This window comes from Neovison vison, chromosome 4, assembly GCF_020171115.1.
Source record: "Neovison vison isolate M4711 chromosome 4, ASM_NN_V1, whole genome shotgun sequence".
Classification (NCBI taxonomy): domain Eukaryota; kingdom Metazoa; phylum Chordata; class Mammalia; order Carnivora; family Mustelidae; genus Neogale; species Neogale vison.
This window is the reverse complement of record NC_058094.1, coordinates 64,169,896-64,189,728: the sequence shown is the minus strand read 5'-3', so window position 1 is coordinate 64,189,728 and position 19,833 is coordinate 64,169,896. Positions and strand designations below refer to the sequence as shown.

General features: G+C 35.6%; 1 protein-coding gene across 2 annotated transcripts in view; it reads left to right on the top strand.

Moving 5' to 3' along the window:
* Window positions 1-12,595, top strand: part of C4H8orf34 (chromosome 4 C8orf34 homolog) — a 378,696-nt gene extending 366,101 nt beyond the window's left edge. For both annotated transcript variants that reach the window (XM_044245487.1, XM_044245488.1), the window contains exons 13-14: window positions 8,663-8,722; window positions 11,605-12,595. In XM_044245487.1, the coding sequence (XP_044101422.1) occupies window positions 8,663-8,722; window positions 11,605-11,612 (68 nt within the window). In that variant the 3' untranslated portion in view covers window positions 11,613-12,595. The remainder of the gene's footprint in view (window positions 1-8,662; window positions 8,723-11,604) is intronic.
* Window positions 12,596-19,833: the final 7,238 nt, after the last annotated feature.

Sequence of the window (19,833 nt, the reverse complement as noted above, 5' to 3'; positions counted from 1 at the left end):
AAGGTATTATAAATGGAATTGTTCTTTTTTTAAAATTTCCTTTTCAGATAGATCAATTTTAGTATACAGAAGTACCGTTGATTTTTGTATGTTGCTTTTGTATTCTGTAACTTTACTGGATTTATTTATTAGTTCTAACAGGTGTGTGTGTGTGTGTGTGTGTTTGCATGGACTCTTTAAGGTTTTCTATATATAAGATTATACTATCTACAAACAATGATGACTGACTCTTTTCTGATTCAGATGCCTTTTATTTCTTTTTCTTGTCTGATTGCTTTTGCTAGCACTTCCGTACTCTTTTGAATAGAAGTGGCAAGAATGGACATACTTGCCTTATACTGTATCTTAAAGGAAAAACCTTCAATTTTCTCCATTGATTATGATACTATCTGTGGGAGTTTCATAAATGACCACAATTGGGTTGAGGAAATTTCCTTTTATTCTTATGGAGAATTTTTGTTAAACCATATATCTGATACAGGATTTGATAGCCAAAATATATAACAAACACATATAATTCAATAACAAAAACAATAAGAAAACCCAAATAATCCAATTAAAATATGGGCAAATAAACTTAATAGACATTTTCCACAGAAGAAATACAAATGGCCAATAGGTACACAAAGATGTGCTCAGCTTCACTAATTATCAGGGAAATACAAACAAAACCATAGTGAGATATAACCTCACACTTTTTAGAATGGCTTTAATCAGAAAGATAAGAGTTTGTGAAGATGTGGAAAAAAGAGAACCCTGTATACTGTTGGTAGAAATTTAAATTGGTATACCCATTATGGAAAACAGTATGAGTCAAAAAAGTAAAAATAAGACTTCCATATGCTCCAGCAAGCCCTTTTCTGGATATACGTTCTAAGGAAATGAAAGCATTAGGTCTCAGTCCCGATCTAAGAAGGAAAGCTTTTAATTTTGCATCATGATGTATGATATTTGCTATAAGTGTGTGTGTGTGTGTGTGTGTATACACTTTTTTTAGGTTAAGAAAAATTTCTTGTATTCTAAGTCTATTGAGCTTTTTTTTTTTTAATCATGAATGAATGTCAAAATTTAGCAAACATTTCAATCAATTTTTAAACATTTTTCTCACTTATGTTAGTATGGTTAATTTCACGAGTTAGGTTTTGAAAATTAAGCTGGTATTGTCTTTTGCAATAAATCTAACTTGATAAGGAAGTTGGTAAAAGTTTGATTAGGATTTTTATATCTATATTTATAATTCAGTTGGCTTATTTGGGCAAAAAGATTTCCCTTTAACACAGTTCTTCTTTTATGCATTGTAATCAACATTAGCTAGCCTCATAAAATGTGTTGGGGAGTATTTCCTGATGGATTCTCTGGAAGTGTTTGTATAACATTGAATTACTTTTTTAGTGATTAGAGGAATTCAGTAGTGGAGCTATATGACTTCAAAATTTCTTCGTGTGAAGAACTTTTAACTATGAATTTAATTTCTTTAGTAACTGTGTGACTACTCAGATTTTCTATTTTCTCTTATGACAATTTTGGTAAGCTTAATTTTTCTAGAGATTTGCACATTTCATTAGAATTTTTGAATTCATTTTTACAAAGTACTGGAAATATACTCTTATAACATTTAGAAAAATGTGTTCCAGTTCCTTAGTGATGTCTCTTTTTTTAATTAATTGATTTATTTTGTTGATTATGTTGTCACAGGCTATAGATTCAAGGTCAAAAGACATGTTCTAGCAAATGATGGAGAAAATGTAAAAGACTTTGGGGATTATGTTTTAAAATTACCATGGGCAGCAGTTAACACATATTGGACATTACAACTGTATGAAAAATATGCCCCACTTCCATTTTCCATCTGTTTGTTTCTGTGTATCATCGTGGATGTTTTATTCTGATCTATGCTCAAGTTAATTATTTCTCTCTTCAGTGCTATCAGATCTGCTGCTTAACACATATGCTTATTTTCAAATTTCAGATACTGTATTTATTTTAACATTTTCATTGATTTATTTATAATTTCTAGTTCTTTCCAAAAACTCTAAATATTGTTTTTCATTTCTTATTATCCATACTTATTTTGAAATCTGGATTTAAGTCCATTATTTGATTCCTTGTGAGTCTTTCTACTCTCTGTCATTTTTTTCTTGATTTTTGATCACATGATATTGTCACCATGTTTATTTATTAGGTACAAATTGTATATGAAAAATTGCAAAGATAATTTGTGGCCCAGAATGATGTTATCTTCTTCCAGATAGGATTTTACTTTGTTTCTGGGGTACTGGCAATCTTAGATTATTTGAATTCAACACAAAGTTGAGAAGATTTTAAGTAGGCTTTATTCATTGTGAGGGTGCTTTATTCTGTTTTGCCCTTATTCTTATATTGTGGCCCTTCAGAGTAGCAACCCCAAACCTAGGAAATTAATCTGCATCATCTTCCTCAGCAATGCTGGATCTCCAGTTTTTGTCCTCCCTCCCTAGGAATCTTTTGCAAGTTGTCAGCCTTTAAGGATTTTCTTCCATAACGGATGGATACCTTTAGAGGAACATATCCCCAAATTCCATGCTCATTTCTGTTTATTTTCTTATTCTCCCCAATATTGACCATTTAATACCTTATTATTTTGATGGATCCCTGATGCTTTAGCTGAATAACTTACCCAACCAAACTTGGATATTAAATTTCTTACTTCAGTGTATTTCAGTAAATGTGGGCAAAATCGGAACATTTTCAGATAATTGCATTTAGTTTCCAAAAACTAAGAAAACATTTCTTCTTCGTTGCTTTAATTTGTGCCATAGTGCCAGACACATAGTATATGATTGCTAAATATTAGTAAATTCTAAGTTTTGGCTAAGCATATATCATATAAAATGGTTTCTCTTTGAGCAGAAAGAAAGAAAGAGGACAATTTATTTTCTAAACCACGGGACTTATCTCTTGCTTCTTATTAGGTTTTCTACTTACCTTTACTGATTCTTTTTAAAATGACATTATTTGTTCCCAGACACTTGCTACGTTCTTACTGTGACTGACTAATGGACTCACTTTTTTATTGTGAGCATACGCATGTGTGATTTAATTATCTCAGTGGAAGGCTAATTTTCTCTTTCTAGATGTTATGATGGAGTGGGAAAAAATAAGGAGTTGGAAGACTATAAGGTCTTTCTCCATCCCTGTGCTCCCCAGGCTAGTAAATTGCAGAGAATGGGTTCATATGCAGGTTCATCTACAGTTGCTTGGTTCTCAGAAATTGACTATCAGAGGTACATTAACTTCTTGGGAGTAAAAGAGAATGCTTTCCTTTAAGATTCTGTGCCAGATAATTTTTGCTATTTACTTGCTAAACAGGAATAATCTGTCTTGACTTGTGAAGCTACAGTTCCTTTTTCTGATTTTCTTAAATTTCTATGGCTTTTGCATTCAGCTTGATGCTTCTAAAATGACTTGGCACTAGCAGAGAAGAGAAGGATTTTATAGTCCTACCTTGGGGCCAAAGGAGTAACCTCTCCCATGGCTGGTTCATGGGTGGTATGAATATCTTATGCATTGTTCTTATGTATTCTCCCAGGCTGGAAGATTTCATCTCATTTCTACTCACTGGGGTACTTGCAGCCATACCATCGTTGATCCCAACCTACCTTATTATTTCACTCTCTTCTTTCCTCTTATTTCAAACTTAAGTTCTTAACTACCTCAAACTAAAGGAAAAAAAATCAAAGAAGAAACTCTTTCCTCCAGATGATGTTATATTTCCGCTGTCTGAGCTAGACTGAAAGTTGACCGACATAGTCTTCTAAAAGGTGGAATAAAAGCCGAAATATATTTGTTACTAGGATCTGACAGGAAATCCTGGCCTGAAGATAGGCATTGTAGCTGAAGAAACTTGTTGTGTAGACATAATAAAGAAGGTATATAAAGATAGAAGAGGAGTTCTAAGCACAGAACCTCAAAAATGTGGCATAATAAATCTTTTCACTGAGAAAGTTGGTATATTCTCTAATGGATATATGATTTGATAATGAATTAGAAAAATTGTCACATAGGCTAACATAAAATAGAATTATAAAGTCTATTTGAGTAATTAGAATTATATCATTCTGTTTCTCCTTAAAGCCTACTATGAGTCATTTACATTTTAAGGCTTATATAGAAACACATGTATCTTCAAAAGAAGAGAAAATGGGAGAGAACTTATTAAATTTTTGATGTTATGTGCTATGTAGTATTTCGTTTAATCCTAACAACTTAATATATAGATGATATTACTCTGGTTTTATAAACTCAGATCTGTTAAATACCCTTTCCCAAGGATACACAATTAATAAGTGCAGTCTACATTCTAGCTCAGTCCAAGGCCATATGTTCTACTCTAAGAATATCATTCCATCTCTATAAGCTAAAAATAGGAGGGGGAGAGAGAATGTGTATATAGATAGTATCAAGAGAGGAATTATTTCACTGAGTGCAGGTTTGTATCATAAAGAAAACACTATAGAGCATGAAAATAAGAAAAAGTGACATATAAAGAAACATGCAGTAATACATTTGGTAGAAAAATCTGCTTTTAATATAAACTTCAACTTGATTTAGTTAAATTTACACTATGTTCCAAATTGTTATCTACATACAAAGTCATCCAGAAAATTAAGGGAGGCATACATGATAAACATTAAAAATTAAAGCTTTGACAGAATAAAATAAATAACATTTAGTAATTACACTAAGCATGTTTTAAATCCCATAGTTAGATATTAAAAATACAACAACTGTTCAAAGCAGGCTGCCAAATTTCTTCAAAATGAGTTGTTATGAAATGTTGACTAAATATACCAAAACTATATATCAACTTCAGTATAATTAAACATTCTTCAGACCAACAACATGGCTTTCCTTATATTCTTAAACATATGTTATATGTGACTTTCTCCTTCATATTAGGACAAAAGGATTATCCATTTGTTAACATTTAAAATAATTTTCAGAAAGTTTCTACTAGTCATTCAAGACTTCACAATTTATAAGTTGCTTCCACATATTTAATCTCCAAAATTAACCTATTAGGGAAAATTTATTCTTAATGTTCCTGTTTGACATTGTAAGTATTCAACACATTTATTTAATAAATATTTATATATTCACTATTGATTAATAAATATTTACTGAATGAATTGAATGAATAAAGTTCATTTAGTTCATATTGTTTAAGTGACCTTTGAAGGTGACTTGAGAAATGGCCAAGCCTGAGTCTCTACCTTCTGATTATTCGGGGAGGCCACAATGTCTAGAAACATAGACATAAATATGTAATAAGTAGTTTATCAGTCTACACAACAAAACATGATACATTCAATGACATTTCGTATTTCTGGGTCTTCTTCTTCTGTTGTAATGATAATTTAGTCAGAGTTGCAATGAACATAGAGCATTAATGCAGCATTTAAATCTATCCCTACATATGCATTTGTGATCACTGCCTCAGGTGATTTGTGTTGCTGTTTTTCACTGAATATATCTGTACCTATAGCATTCAAGAAGAAAGTAAGCAGGTTCTAATCTGCAAACCAAAATATTACCTTTATTTCTAGACTTTATGACTACTCTCTCGTTTGCTTTTTCTTCCCCCAACCAAAGGCACTTTATTTCTTAATCCCCTTAAGTAATAATGGGCCATCCCTAGTGTAAGCAGTCCTGCTTCACAGAGGGAAACAGTGTAAGGCTGGACACGTACATCAGCTGCCACACAAGAGCGAGTGTTATGCCAAAGTTCAATTCAGAAACTTGAGATCAGTTAATTTTGTCTTTTATTTCTATTATCTTTGGCCACTTTGCCTTGCACCACTGACCCTATCAAAATAAAGTCTCTTCATATGTTTGTTTTCTCAAGCACTGTGGCTATATTTCCCAGATCTTTCCACTGTGCCCTATGGAACTGGAATTTTATTTGCAAACTGATTGTCCATCAGTGCTATTCAAAGAACACTCTTCATGCCCTATCCCTTTCTTTTACCTTATTTGAAATGGTTCCTAGAAAATACTGCTACCCTTATAACCTTTAGCAGGAGAAGCTGCTCCTTCTTTCGTTTCCTTTTTTTTTTAAGATTTTATTTACTTATTTGTCAGAGAGAGAGAGCGAAAGCACAAACTGGGGGCATGACAGGCAGAGGGAGAAGCAGTTTCCCCCATGAGCAAGGAGCCCAATGAGGGGCTGGATCCCAGGACCCTGGAATCATGACCTGAGCCAAAGGCAGATGCCCAACTAACTGAACCACCCAGGCATCCCTGCTCCTTCTTTCAGTTGCCAGGTGTCAAGTATCATGAGGTAGCATTAACATTCTACTTGAAATTCTCCTCCTTTTTTGGTTCACCCATTTGTCTGGCTGTCCTGTTTCTTTCCTTGTCATGATAATCTTACTGATCACTCCTAATCTTTTGTGTGGGGTTTTTACATTTGATTCATTGCTTTTGTCTCTGCCCCAATCTTACCATTAGGAAAACTTAATTGCTACTTGGGAGACTTATCCAGTTGCTCTACTATTACAATTTTTTGGCCCTCTCAAATGTAGTGATCATCTAAGGTAATTTTTTTTTTTTTGGTCAAATGTGGAATAGCATCCAACTCTAAAATCTTAGACTACTGTAATACATCCTCTGTACCAAACCTCCTGCCCTTGAGATTACCTATTTCCTACTAAACTTACACTTCCATCTGGTTTTGTACCTAGAAATTTCACTACTTTTTCTTCAAGTGTATCCAACCACAGCTGGCTTCATCCTTCACCCAAAGTCCATGTTACACAGAGCAGTGATACACAAAGTGTGGTCTACAAACCAGCCTCACAAGCATTAGCATCAGGATCTCTTTGGAAATGGAAAGAAACACAATTTCCTTGGATCCCTCTCCATAACCGCTAAGTCAGAAACTCTAATTGTGAAGTCTGGGCAACCTGTGTTTTACAAAATCCTCCAGATGATTCTAATACACTTAAAATTTGAGAGCCACTAATACGGAGTATTAATTCAATTGCTCTCTTGCAAGCATCTTTAATATCTTTGGATGGTAAAAAAACATTTAAATATGAATGCATCATTATTTCATTCAAAACCCTTCCATGTGTAAGATTTCTAAAGGTTTATCAAGTTCTCCATCCATGCAATCATCACTTTCAGTCCAAATTTTTTTGTAGTTCCTATTTATTGAAATTTAAATACTGTAAAATTATCAAATATCTACTACTTAATGATTCTTGCAAAGGTGTTTCCCTTTTAACCACCCTCTGAGGGGCATACTGAGCAAACTTGTGCAGAGTCATGTATATAAGAATGGGTGGAATCAGAATTTGAACTCAGGTCTGAGTACAAAACCCACACTTTTTCAAATTTTGTTGCTGAATTATGTGAAACAGCATTTGCACTGATATGTGTCTTAGACTCTAGTTGAAAAAGAATTTACCAATGGATCACTACAGATTTTTAAAAAATGAGCCATATGAAAATCTAATATCAAATAACTTTGATAAATATCCAGTTACAGTTTTATTTAGTACATAAATTTATTTAATTTTGATAAATACCAAGCTACATAAGACTTCTAAGAGCCTTTGTTTAATATGCTTGTGTGTATGTTGATTCTGCAAAAAGCAGATATGGTGTGTTGCTGTCCAAAATTATTTTTTTAAGATTTTATTTATTTATTTATTTGATGGAGAGAGAGAGTGAGAGGGAAAACAAGCAGGGGGAGCAGCAAAGGGAGAGGGAGAAGTAGGCTCCTTGCTGAGCAAGGAGCCTGATGCCGGACTTGATCCCAGCACCCTTGGATCATGACCTGAACTGAAGGCAGACACTTAACCAACTGAACCACCCAAGCATCCCTGTCCAAAATTCTTTGATCAAGGAGCCATTTTTTGTGAATCAATCATATTAACACCATGTAGGACTAGCATGCCAAGATCTGCTTTGGAGGACTTAGACTTAATCTATTTCCCTTCTCTTCAAGATAAGTGGAATTGCTTATCTCCCTTGATCTCTTTAGTTCTGCTTTTATCCTCCATTCTACTTTGCCATTCTTATAACCTAGAATATTGCTTTCTCTTTGTCCCACTGTTCTTCTGCTTCAGGGATGCATTCAGAGGAATTACATTTAGCATGTAATGTTACATGCCAGGCATTATGAATAAAGTATCTATGTATTTATATGTACTACTTTTATAGATACCATAATAATTTTGTGATGATGACATGAAATTGCAAATAGGATAGCATCACCATTCTTTGATGTATATATATCCAATCCTGACTAGGTTGTGTTAGGGTAGCCACCTGAACTGTGTTACTTTCTTTCCTAACCCATGCTGGACATAAGAATTATGAATATGATTCATGTGAGGTCTTCTTAAAGTCCACATATATATTCATAACACCAGTTGGAGGGCATTTTGCCTATATTTTATTTAAAATTCAGCAGAGATTTGAATTGAAAATGACTGCAGTATGGATAAGGATATACACACTATTAAGCAGTTAACTTATATGTAATTCCAGCTCACTATATACTCTATGTGTAGTTTTTTTTATATTAATTTCAATTAATTTGCTAAGGAATTATGTTTAATAGATTTCTTTTTTCCTGGTCCAGCATATTATCTCTTTTTCTTTCACTGCGCAGGTTCTGCTGATCTTCTCCTTTGTGTTCCATGCTCTTCTTGTCCTACCCTGGTCTACTCTGGTATGTTTGCTCAGGGCATTTAATATCAATGTCAGGTAATTATGGGTACTATCCACAACTGCTCCAAGTTCAGATTTTTTAAATGCATAGTTCACATGATCTCTAGCAAGAAACAGAGTTCCCTCCTATTCTGCATATGTTTCCTTTCTCTTTTTGTTATGTTCTATGGATCTCAGGCTTCTCATTGAGTCTGTATTCTCCCATGCTGAGAAGTGGGATGGGAATTTAAATCCCTTCCCCTTGTCAGGAAAATCACTTTTAGGTAGAACTGAGATGAAGACATATTCCCCCAATGTGTGAAGATCATGGACTTTATGACACCATTAAATGTATCTTAGAGATACAGAATCTCAGAACAATTTTACATCCATGGACATGAGGCTAATACATGAACTGGATATATAATATAAATAATTCATAGTTTCTTCTCCCAAGTGTGTTACAGAGAGAAGCAAAAGGTTGAGTCTGTCCTTAGCACTCAGAGAATCACAGAATATCAAAATTAGAAAGAATTTTAGAACCTCTACTTCTCTTCTGATCTAATGTTGATTTCTTCTCTACTGTGCCCCTACAAAATAGACATTCAATCCTTACATCAATATCTTGAATAGTGGGAAATATACTACCTTCTATGGTTGCTCATTAACCTAATAATTCTATATTAACAAATCAGCTAAAGAAATAATTTCTGCAATGCCTCTATTGTGTTGTTTCCAGAATATTATGTTCATTGCACATGTTTTATAATAAATCAAAAAATGTTTTATATTAAAACATGGAAAACATGTGAAAAGCTGTGAACAAGCCAATGACCAATAAAAGAGATTGATTTATATAGCATCTATATAATGGAATACTGTACATCTTATGAAGGATGAGACTTATATTCACTGGATAAATACATGTATTTATACTGATAGTAACTGGATCCATCTATCTGTATATCTATATCTATAGTCTGATGTGGAAATATTCTAGTAATAATGTTACATTAAAAAGTAAGTTATAAAACAGTATAGTAAATAAGTTCATTTTTATCATATACAATGCATAAACACACAAATGATCATATATTTACATCTTTAGAATACTGTCTGGATGGTTACAAACAAAAATGTCTTGAAAAGATATCTGCATCCCCATGTTCTGTGCCCTATTTACAATAGCCAAGATACGGAAAAAACATCAGTGCCCATCAACAGATAAATGAATAAAGAACCATAAAGAATGAACTTTTGCCATTTGCAACAACACAGATGAAACTTGAGGATATTTTGCTGATTGAAATTAGTCAGAGAAAAACAAATAACATCTTCTCTCACTTAAATGTGGAATCTAAACAAAAACAAAAACCAAGCTTATAGGTATGGAAAACAGATTGGTGTTAGCCAGAGGCAGGGATTGGGCAAATAGGTGAAGGTGATCAAAAAGCACAAACTTCCCATCATGAAATAAATAAGTCATGGGGATGTTAACATACAGTATGGTGACAAAAGCAGACAAGTAAGCAAACAGTATTGCCTAAGTTGTATAAAATTTTTAAAAAACCTACTTCAGGTGAAGTTATTCTCTTTTTTTGCCCCCAAATTTGAATCCTTGTAGCTGCCTTCTTTCTGGTTCTTTCTGTATCACGGACAGAAATTTTCTCTCTCTTCCTCTACCATCGTAGAACACACAGATCATGCTGTTCTTTTCTTTAGTCCTTTGCGTGTTCTTTGTATAAGATGCACGTATATGGCCCTTCTGTCCAAGAGATCTAAATAAGTAAATCATTCATTTGATGCATATTTAATAAAGACCTATGACTATGCCAGAGAACAACATGTCACTATCATATGTGACATAAGCTTACTAAATGATGAAGTCATACATTTAACATGATTTACATAAAACACTGCAGATTATCCTTATGTAACCAGGGTGAGATAGGTGCATGCAGCAGAGAATTCTACCTTGAATTATGGTCAAAGAACCTAGAGAAAGCGATATTGATGACTAAGTCCTAAAGGAGTAGGAGTTAGTTAGATAAAGGAGTTAGCTGGGATTGGTTGGGGTAAATAAAGTATTCCAGATAAGGGAAAATACGTGCGACAATAACTGGATTCCCTTCTTTCCTCTTTTTCTCCCTTTCTCCTCTCTCTCTTTCCTACCATACAAAAACTTATTGAGCAAACACCATGGGCAAAATATTCTTTCAGGTCCTATACATAAGTTGGAGATTGATATTTCCCTTCAAAGTATTCATGGTCTAGTAGATGAATCTGAAATATTAAATATAATAAATTATATTAATATATTAATCAAATATTTAATACAAATATTAAATATAACAAAACAGGAAAAAACAGATAAAATATTCTAGAAGCATGTATCTTTCCCATTGCCATCATAATCATATTACTCTAGGAAAAAAATAAAGGAATTCTTTTCAATCAAGCAGTATGGGCACATAGTTCCAGTGCTGAAGTAAGGCTATAGCCTGATCTATCTTATGCCACACTAGTTTCCTAAATTCAGTTTTCATAATTCCTTCCAAGATAGTAATTGTATACATGCCTTGCAAATATTTCTCATTAGCTATATTTCTCCCTTTGCTCCCTCCTACAGGAAGGGGGGGGGAAGCAAGTCTTTTTCAACAGTCCAAGGTATCTGTAGAATATCTACTTCTAATTAAATATACAAAAAGGGTTTATACAGATACCAGAAATTGACATCTTGACAGCAAAGTACAGTTGATAGTGGTGGTACCCTAGGGTCAGTGCCATTGTAACAGTTCATACAGAGTACAGGAAAGCATTAAGGTCCCAAACTTTCTTCTTAATATGTTTCATTGTAGATGTATTATTAAGCACATTTTCTTTTGTTTTGTTTCTCCCCTACAGGTCTGTGAAGCAGGCAGAAGTTGCAGGTGGTCCTTAAAGAAATTGCAATTATTCAAATCCTTATGTATGGTTCTAATTTTATTTACTATGTGTAATAATTTAGAGAATGGTTATTTTTATATTGTCAATAACAAACAAGTACTCTTATAACCAGGGGGTGCCTAAATGTGTAATCAGAGAACACTAACCTTGGCAAAGGATTCTGGGGTGGTCAGGAAGTTTGCTGCCTTTTGACATGGTTAGTGTCTTAGGTTTAGATCCCTTTGTACCTAGTTATTAAGATTACTATTTGATACATTAAATATTGCCTGATTCAAATAACTTTGCTTAAAATTTTTCTGTATTTTAACTTGTGTAGGTTTTCTACTTCTTATATTTTTATAATAATTTCTCATTTTTTAGATGAATAAACATTATACTTACCCACATGTGCCAAGATGTGCCGTTCAGGTCTCTCTGGGAGTTAGCTGTTTGGTATCATCACCTGCTATGTGTGTTTTGTGCAGCAGCAAGAGACATACTCTCTACCACTGCTCCCTCCTATGATTATCTTCCATGTTCCTATCAAAACAAATAATTGAAATGTTAATTCAATAAAGCAGATCAATAAGGAATGAAATGCATGCCCAAAGCATATGCAAATGAAAATTGTTTGACCATTTATCCAATTACTGAACCCAATTAAGGTTATCCATTTTGCATTTGATATATGCTCGCTTTTGGAATATATTATGCATTGATGCTAAGTGAATGGATCTAAGTAAATCTATTGAGTATCTTATTGTCTGTTTTATCTTATTTGTCTTAATCTAAGTTTGTTTACTGGACCTTTAAGGCATATGGTTAAATTATAAAATTGCCTGTATTACTGTCAAAGAAACAATATTAAAGACCAGAACATGGCTAAAGAATAAACAAAGAAATTCTGATTGTATGAATGACATTATACTCCTAAATCAAATAATACAATAAATTTTCTTACAGTAACACATTCATGTGTATAGAAATTTGAGACTAATTTTCATCAAATTTATTATTTTTTATGGGTAGAAACAAAGGCTTAGAAAATAGTGTATTTTGGGGCACCTGGGTGGCTCAGTGGGTTAAGTCTCTACCTTTGGCGCAGGTCATGATCTCAGGGTGTGGGATCGAGTCCCAGGTCGATCGAGTCCCACATCAGACTCTGCTCAGCAGGGAGCCTGCTTCCTCCTCTCTCTCTCTCTGCCTGTCTGCCTCTCTGTCTACTTGTGATTTCTGTCAAATAAATAAATAAAATTAAAAAAAAAATAAAAAAAGAGTAAGCTTGTGTGACCAGAACCTTCCTCTATTTAAAAGTTCTTATGATAAAAAAAATCTTCAAAAATATTCAATTGTGGATCCAAATGTTTTCTCTATTAGGAATAGTCTTTCTTTAAAACATGCCATCCCTGATGCTTTCATCTGTACTGTATTTCCTCCAACCTTCACTTGGTCAGTATTTGCCTCTTGCCCACAGACATTTTCCTGGAGATAGTCACTCTCCTAAGTGCCACACCAACCTCAGGAATCAGATCGACCAGGATATCAGAGTGTATGTTGCTGACAATGCTACCAAAGCCATACAAATCTAGACACTAATTAAAGTAGTAAGTATAGATTTTAATCAGTAATAAACTATTGCAATAGAGTTTCCAGCATGAACTGAACTCAACTTCAATTTGTGCAGAGGTGACTGCATGTTTCAAAGGAAGAGAGAGGCAGTAAGGATGGGATTTGCCTATCTTGGTACTCACCTTGACTCCCATTACTCATTTTGTCCTGCCCTTCCTTCCTTCTTTCCTTCCTTCCATCCCTCCTTCCTCTTCTTTCTTCTTCTCAAACCCTCCCCCTCCCCCCCATCCTCCCCCTTCTCCTCCACCACGTCCTCCTTCTTCTTCTTCTTGTTCTTCTTCTTCTTGTTCTTTTTCTTCTTCTTCTTCATTTGTGTTTCTTAAAACAGCTCCAGAATTATTGCCACAGTATGGCTTGATATCCCCACACAAAAAGTGCTTCTAGAAAGGATCCTCACATTGCCCACTTTAAGACCACTACTATGGACAGATGGTTTTTGACTCCAACCCATGCCATGACTTCTGAGTGTCCCTTCCTGATAACACCTGCGTCTGGACATGGAAACTAGATCCTTATGCTCAAAGATATCATAGATTAGTGGGAGAAATATACATATATATAGATAATTTAAAGAAAATATGGTAATGCACAATGATGAAAATATTTATAAGCTAGACTACTATGGGAACACAAAAGAGCAGTTGGGAACCCATCTGAGATCTGGACTTGGATGAGAATGAGTTGTCAGGGGAGCAGAAAGTCAAAGAAGATTCTGGGGAGGAGGTAATGCCTCAGCTGGATCCTGAAAGATGAGATAAAGTCAACTGAGCAACAAAAGCAAATAAGAGCATTTTGGTGTGAGCAATAGAATGAACCCAGTATAGAAGTCTGAGTGGGCAGAGTGTGCATGGAAATAACAACAAATGCATACACATACAGTATGATAGTTGTGCTAGAGCACGTACAGTAGGATATGATGTGACAGTTGGTGGGGCAGAGAAGTTGGTGTGGATGCAGCTAGGAAAAACCACATGTTCCATCTAGGGGTCTTCATGTCTTGTTCTTCATCAGAATCACAGATATTTAATCCTACTCTCTGGGATTAAGATTCACTTGGTTTGAGGTAGACCCCAGTATTTATTGAAAAGCTTTTTATTTGATGCTAATGAATAGCCAAGGGTGAGAGCCATTGCCGAAGAGAGTTACTAAGGATTTTCAGCAGTAGAGAGTAGAGCGACACTGACAGATAGATGTTTGGATAGCTTGCTCTAGCAGCTGTAGAGAACAGCAGAAGTAGGAGACCTGAGGAATGGGCAAACCTAGAAATGGTAAAACCAGTTAGAAAGTTGTTGCAGGAGTTAAAAAAAAAATAAAGTCTTACTTATACTTATTAAGACAAAAGGAAATTCAGGGTCTTACTGTAGCTGGTATACTCTGGAATCAAGGGAGCAGACAGAATCAAAACCTATTTGAGGACTAGAATTGTCAGCTTTTATGGAATTATTACACATACATAGAAGAGGACAATAAAGTATTGTCAAGAATGCCTCCCAGGTGTATGGCTTAGGTGTGGGGGTGGCTATAGGACAATAAATGGAGCAATAGGGAGATCTGTTGTTGGAAATGATAGCTACAGTATAGATAAGTTGAAGAGCAACTGCCTATTTGATCTGAAATGTCCAGAACATATTGAGGCCAAGTGCAAGGCTGAAAAAGCAGATTTGTCATTCATGTGCATATATGAGTTTATAAAAACTATAAAAAATGGGTCACATTGCCTGAGAGGAGCCTATGGATGCCTCTCTAAAAAACGCCTAAGTTTAGGGGACAAGAAAAGAGACTGCAGGAAGGAGACAAGAAAGAACTATTGAGAAACGTAAGATATTAAAAAAAAAAAAAAAAAAAAGCAAGGGGTGCCCGTTACCAAGAGAATGGATAACTGTGATTTTCATACTATTTTCATGGTAAGTTTTCCCCATTTAGATTTAAATCTTTCATCTGACATTACATGCACTATATTCCCCCCAAGATATACTTTCTTAACCAATGACTTGTTCTTCTTTTAACTTTTGGAAGGCCAGAAAAATGTTCATCTTGGGTAGAGCCTCCAGGGATGAGACAGGCAGGGACTTTGACTATCTTCATGTGATGTCACTACAGAGTATGAAAAGAGACAGAGAAGGGAAATATTACGTGAGTGATTATTTTTCTACCTCCTTTAGAAAAAGGGGCCATCTCCACAGGTTTTTGAGGTGTTTGAGAATACCTCCCATGCAGCTCCATCTAACACTTACTGAACAATCCTTAATTGTCAAACACCCACTATGTAATACCAGATTAGACTCTTCAGACTCTGCAGTAGTGGGACAGACATGTCCTTGCCTTCATGTATCTAGATAGCTACTGTGGGTACAGCACTGACAAATAGTCATTTACAATAGAGCGTAAGAGCACAATACAGGGTGCTAAGACACCATACCTGAGGAAAGTCTAATCTACACCACAGATAAGCAATCTTGGGCTCTGGTTAATCTGGAATCTAAAGGAATAGAGGGCTTATTCAGATGAAGTTGGGCAAGTGGAAGGGAGTTGGGGATAGTAATGGAGAAAGGGGTTGAAGGCTCTTTTGAGAGAACTGCGTGGGTAAAGATCCAGAGATAAGGAAGAACATGGTGGATCAAGTGAAAACAATTGAGTATGGCTGGAATATAGGGGACACACAGTATTGTCAAGTAATGCAGATGATAAATTGCTGCCATACTGTATAGAGCCAAACTATAAAGTGTATTATGAGATACATTACATTCAGTGGGCAGTGAGACACATGGAAGAGTTTTGAGCAGGTAAATGGTATGTTTTGCATTTTAGAAAGGTCGTATTTGACTTCATTATGGGAAAATGGATCATAAAGGGAAAATACTGAAGGCCAGGAGAATGGTTAGGATGCTGTTGCAGTAGTCAACATGAGAGACAGGAAGTGCATGGATAGAAGAATCTAAATGGTTAATGATTAAAGACGAGTGGGAAGTGTTACAGGTAATGGTCAGATTTCCAGCCCAAACACCTGGTAGTGAAATATGTTTGGATTGAGGGTAAGATGTTGAGTTCAGTTGGGAACATGTAGAATTTAAAGAGACTGGGACACACCTGAGACTTTGAGCACCATCAACACAAAAATTATTAAAGAGCCCACCGTAGAAATCAGGGCAGTAGATGGCAACAGCCAATGAGAGTGGATGCAATGAAAATAGAGGAGAGACTCATGAACACACCACTGCTTAAAGGACTGGAAAAGTGATTTCAAGAGCAAAGATTTTATGTACACTGGACAGAGTGGGTGGCCTACACAATGTTTCTAGGAAGTAGAAGGTCAAAATCAATGCACTTCAAGGTCCCCAGTTCCTGTAAGCACAGCTGGATTTCAGGGGGGAGAAAAGCATGGGCTCATTTGTTGAACAACCTTTAGTAGTCTAGTTTAATGAGGCTGTAGAAACTTCCTGTGGGTGGATAGATGGAAAAACAGCTCTGTGTGTGTGTGTGTGTGTGTGTGTGTGTGTAAGGAACATAGAGTTTCCCTTATTTAGAAAGAAAAACTAAGGCATTACCAATTTGATGTCTCTCTAGTTACTGTGTGGAGACATCAACTTTGAAAATTCCTTTTCCTTTGGTTAATAGTGATTAAGAGACAACTAAAATCTTTAGGAAAAGCTTAAGAATTAGTCCAGCTGCAACATTTTTACCTTCTTCCCCCCCCCCCAAACTAATCACACATAAGCTTTTGGTTGATTTTAAGGAGGTTAACCACTGCCAGCTGCTGAACTCAAGAGTCTTTAAAAGGCACTCCTTCGAGGGAGAGGAGGGAACATCTTTCCTCAGTCCTAGGGACAGATCTCTTCCCTTGCTGCAAATTGTGGCTTGCTCACACTATAAATATTTGTTGGTTTCTCAACTTGCATTTGGCTCCCTTACCAGTGTTCTATTTTTTTTTTTTTAATGTCTATGATGGCTTCTTGTCTCTTTCAAGTCTTTGATGTTTATAGAACCCATCTCTGAAAGCCAACATAAGTGGCGTTGGATATGAGTGGAAGCCATGATTTGGCCACTCCCCTCAGTATTAGAATAATTTAAAATGTGCCTGAGAAAATCCCTGAGTGTTTCATGTACAACCACAGAGGTAAAATAACCCACTATTTAAAAAATACAGTAGTCACACAGCAATTTTCTCCCAGAAAGTGTCTCGCTAATGGCAAGGGGAGTGACTGGATTTGTGGATGTGCAGTGTACATGGCTTCTCTGGGAAAATGGCCAATCTATAGTTTAAAAATGGAGTCTTTGAAAGAACTTACAACTCATCAGTTAGACTAGCATCTCCCAGTATAGTACAGTATTGTTGTGTCTGAAAGGCCGTTTATAAATCACAGGCATTTTCCTGAGTGACCAGCCCAAGGGTTACCACCTGGATTCTGAGTCAAAGGGGGAACTGTTGCGCCAGTGGAAGTTTTATTACTGTATTTTGCAAAACTTTTTAGGGAAAGATAATGAGAAAAAACAAGGAATATTCCTTGGAGAATCATCAACATCATACTGTCAGTGACTTAAATTAACCAGTGGAAATTTGTGCTTCATTGTGGAAAACAAATATGTATATATCTTAAGTAAGTTATGAACCAAGATTTTAGCATCTTTTATACACTCATTGCTTGAATTCCTTGCAAAATATTTTTTTGGGGGTCTGTGATAGTGGTCAGTATTATTCAACCTAATGTAGTTCTCCTCTTCCTCCTGGGTACTTGGGAAGATTTCCCAGCCCCCTGCAGTTAGGGTTATAGGACCAATTCTGACCAATGGGCCATCAGTGCAAGTGATGGAACATTTAGCAGAGGTTTGAGTTCTCCACACTTCCTTTGGTGTGGTGATCCTATGTGTTATAAACAAAGATGGATTGAGTTGGCCATGTCTAACAATAACCCCCTGAGGTTAGGAGTTTGTTAAGCATAGTCTGGCTTATTTTGAATAACGTTAGATCAAATTCTCTATTTGCAGAAGATGATGGCTCCAAAATTTGCAGTAGACATTGCAGACATTCCTGAGTTTAGAGCAGGTATAACTGATCATGATCCTTGTAAAGAAACTACAAGTTGTAATTTGAGAAAAGGAGATTGCAGCCAGGTGCATTCATAAGACAAATTAAAATGTCCATCTAAAATAAGTCTTACCTTAACTTATTCTTTTTGTTTGTTTGTGGTATCACAGATTTAACTCTTGTATACTTTAAGATATATGCAAGATAGCCATGTCATTTCATTTAAGATTATAGCTCCATCAGTCTTTCTGGGATTTTGGATTTAGATGACTCAAGAACCTCAAGGTAGAATCAAGTTTCAGATGACAAGTAAAGGAGTTAGCATCCCAAGGCTATGAAGTGTATCAAGTACAGAAGGGATATTACTTTTCCATAGGCAGATCCTAGCCACAGACACCAGGGTTTATGAAACAGATTGTACAATTTCATGTGCATTACAGTTACTTCTTTTAGCACTACTTTTTATCTTTGGTGTTTTTTGTACTCAAACTGGAATTCTATGCCTTGGAAAACCCCTGTCACTGATAGTAATAAAAGTCATTGAAAAATTAAGTTTGTAGAGTGATAGGCAGATTTGAACATAGCCTTCATATTAGAAGAAAATTATTGTGCCAAGTAGACATCTGTTGAAGGAGGAAGGCGAGAACAGTGTATTGTAGTGATAAGATCATGTGGTTTGCTGTTAGGTATGTGTTTGAACACCTCCTGCATTCTTCAGAAGCTGTGCAAATTGGTAATAACATTGCTGCTGCTGTGGCTACAGTGCTTCGCAGGGTCTTCTTCTGTGCCTTGTGTGCATTATGTCATTTAATCTTCACCATAGTTCAAAGAAGCTTAGAGTAGTTAAAGACCACACCTCCCCTCTTGTCATTGGTGTGGAGCTTCAGCTCTGTCCTAGTGTTCCTTAGTCCAGTGCTATAATCACTTTGTCAAGGGGCTTATTTATCTACAAAATAGTAGTAGCCACATTTAAATGAGGCTGGGAATTCAAGGTTAACATGCCAGTGTGGTCTTGTTTTAGTGAGAGCTCTTTTCCCTGCATGCAGATGACCACCTTTTTAGAGAAAGAGTTCTGGTGTCTTATCTTCTTATAAGGACACTACGCCCACCATGGCCTTATCAAAACTTAATCACCTTTCAAATGCCCCTTCTCCAAATATTATCACATCAAAAGATCAGGCTTCAGCATATGAATTTGGGGAGTGGGGAACACAAACATTCAGTCCATAACAGATAAAGTGCTAAATCATGGCAGTAATTGCTATTTTTTTGATAGACACAATATTACTGCTACTCATCTTTAAGAAATAGCTGTAGAAATGTAGATGTCAGCTATGGAAATCTGGCCTTCGCAGTCTCTGAGGGCCTTGCAATTAGACGTGATCAGTGTAAAACATCTGATATCAGAAAACTGGAATTCAATTTTAGTGCCATGTTTTGCAAAATAACCTACTTGACTGTAACTCCCTTTGTCATCTGTAGCAGCTGAACTATAGAATCAACATAAGATTGGAGCATGCAGGTCCAACTTTACTCAGTAAGTAACAACTTGTACT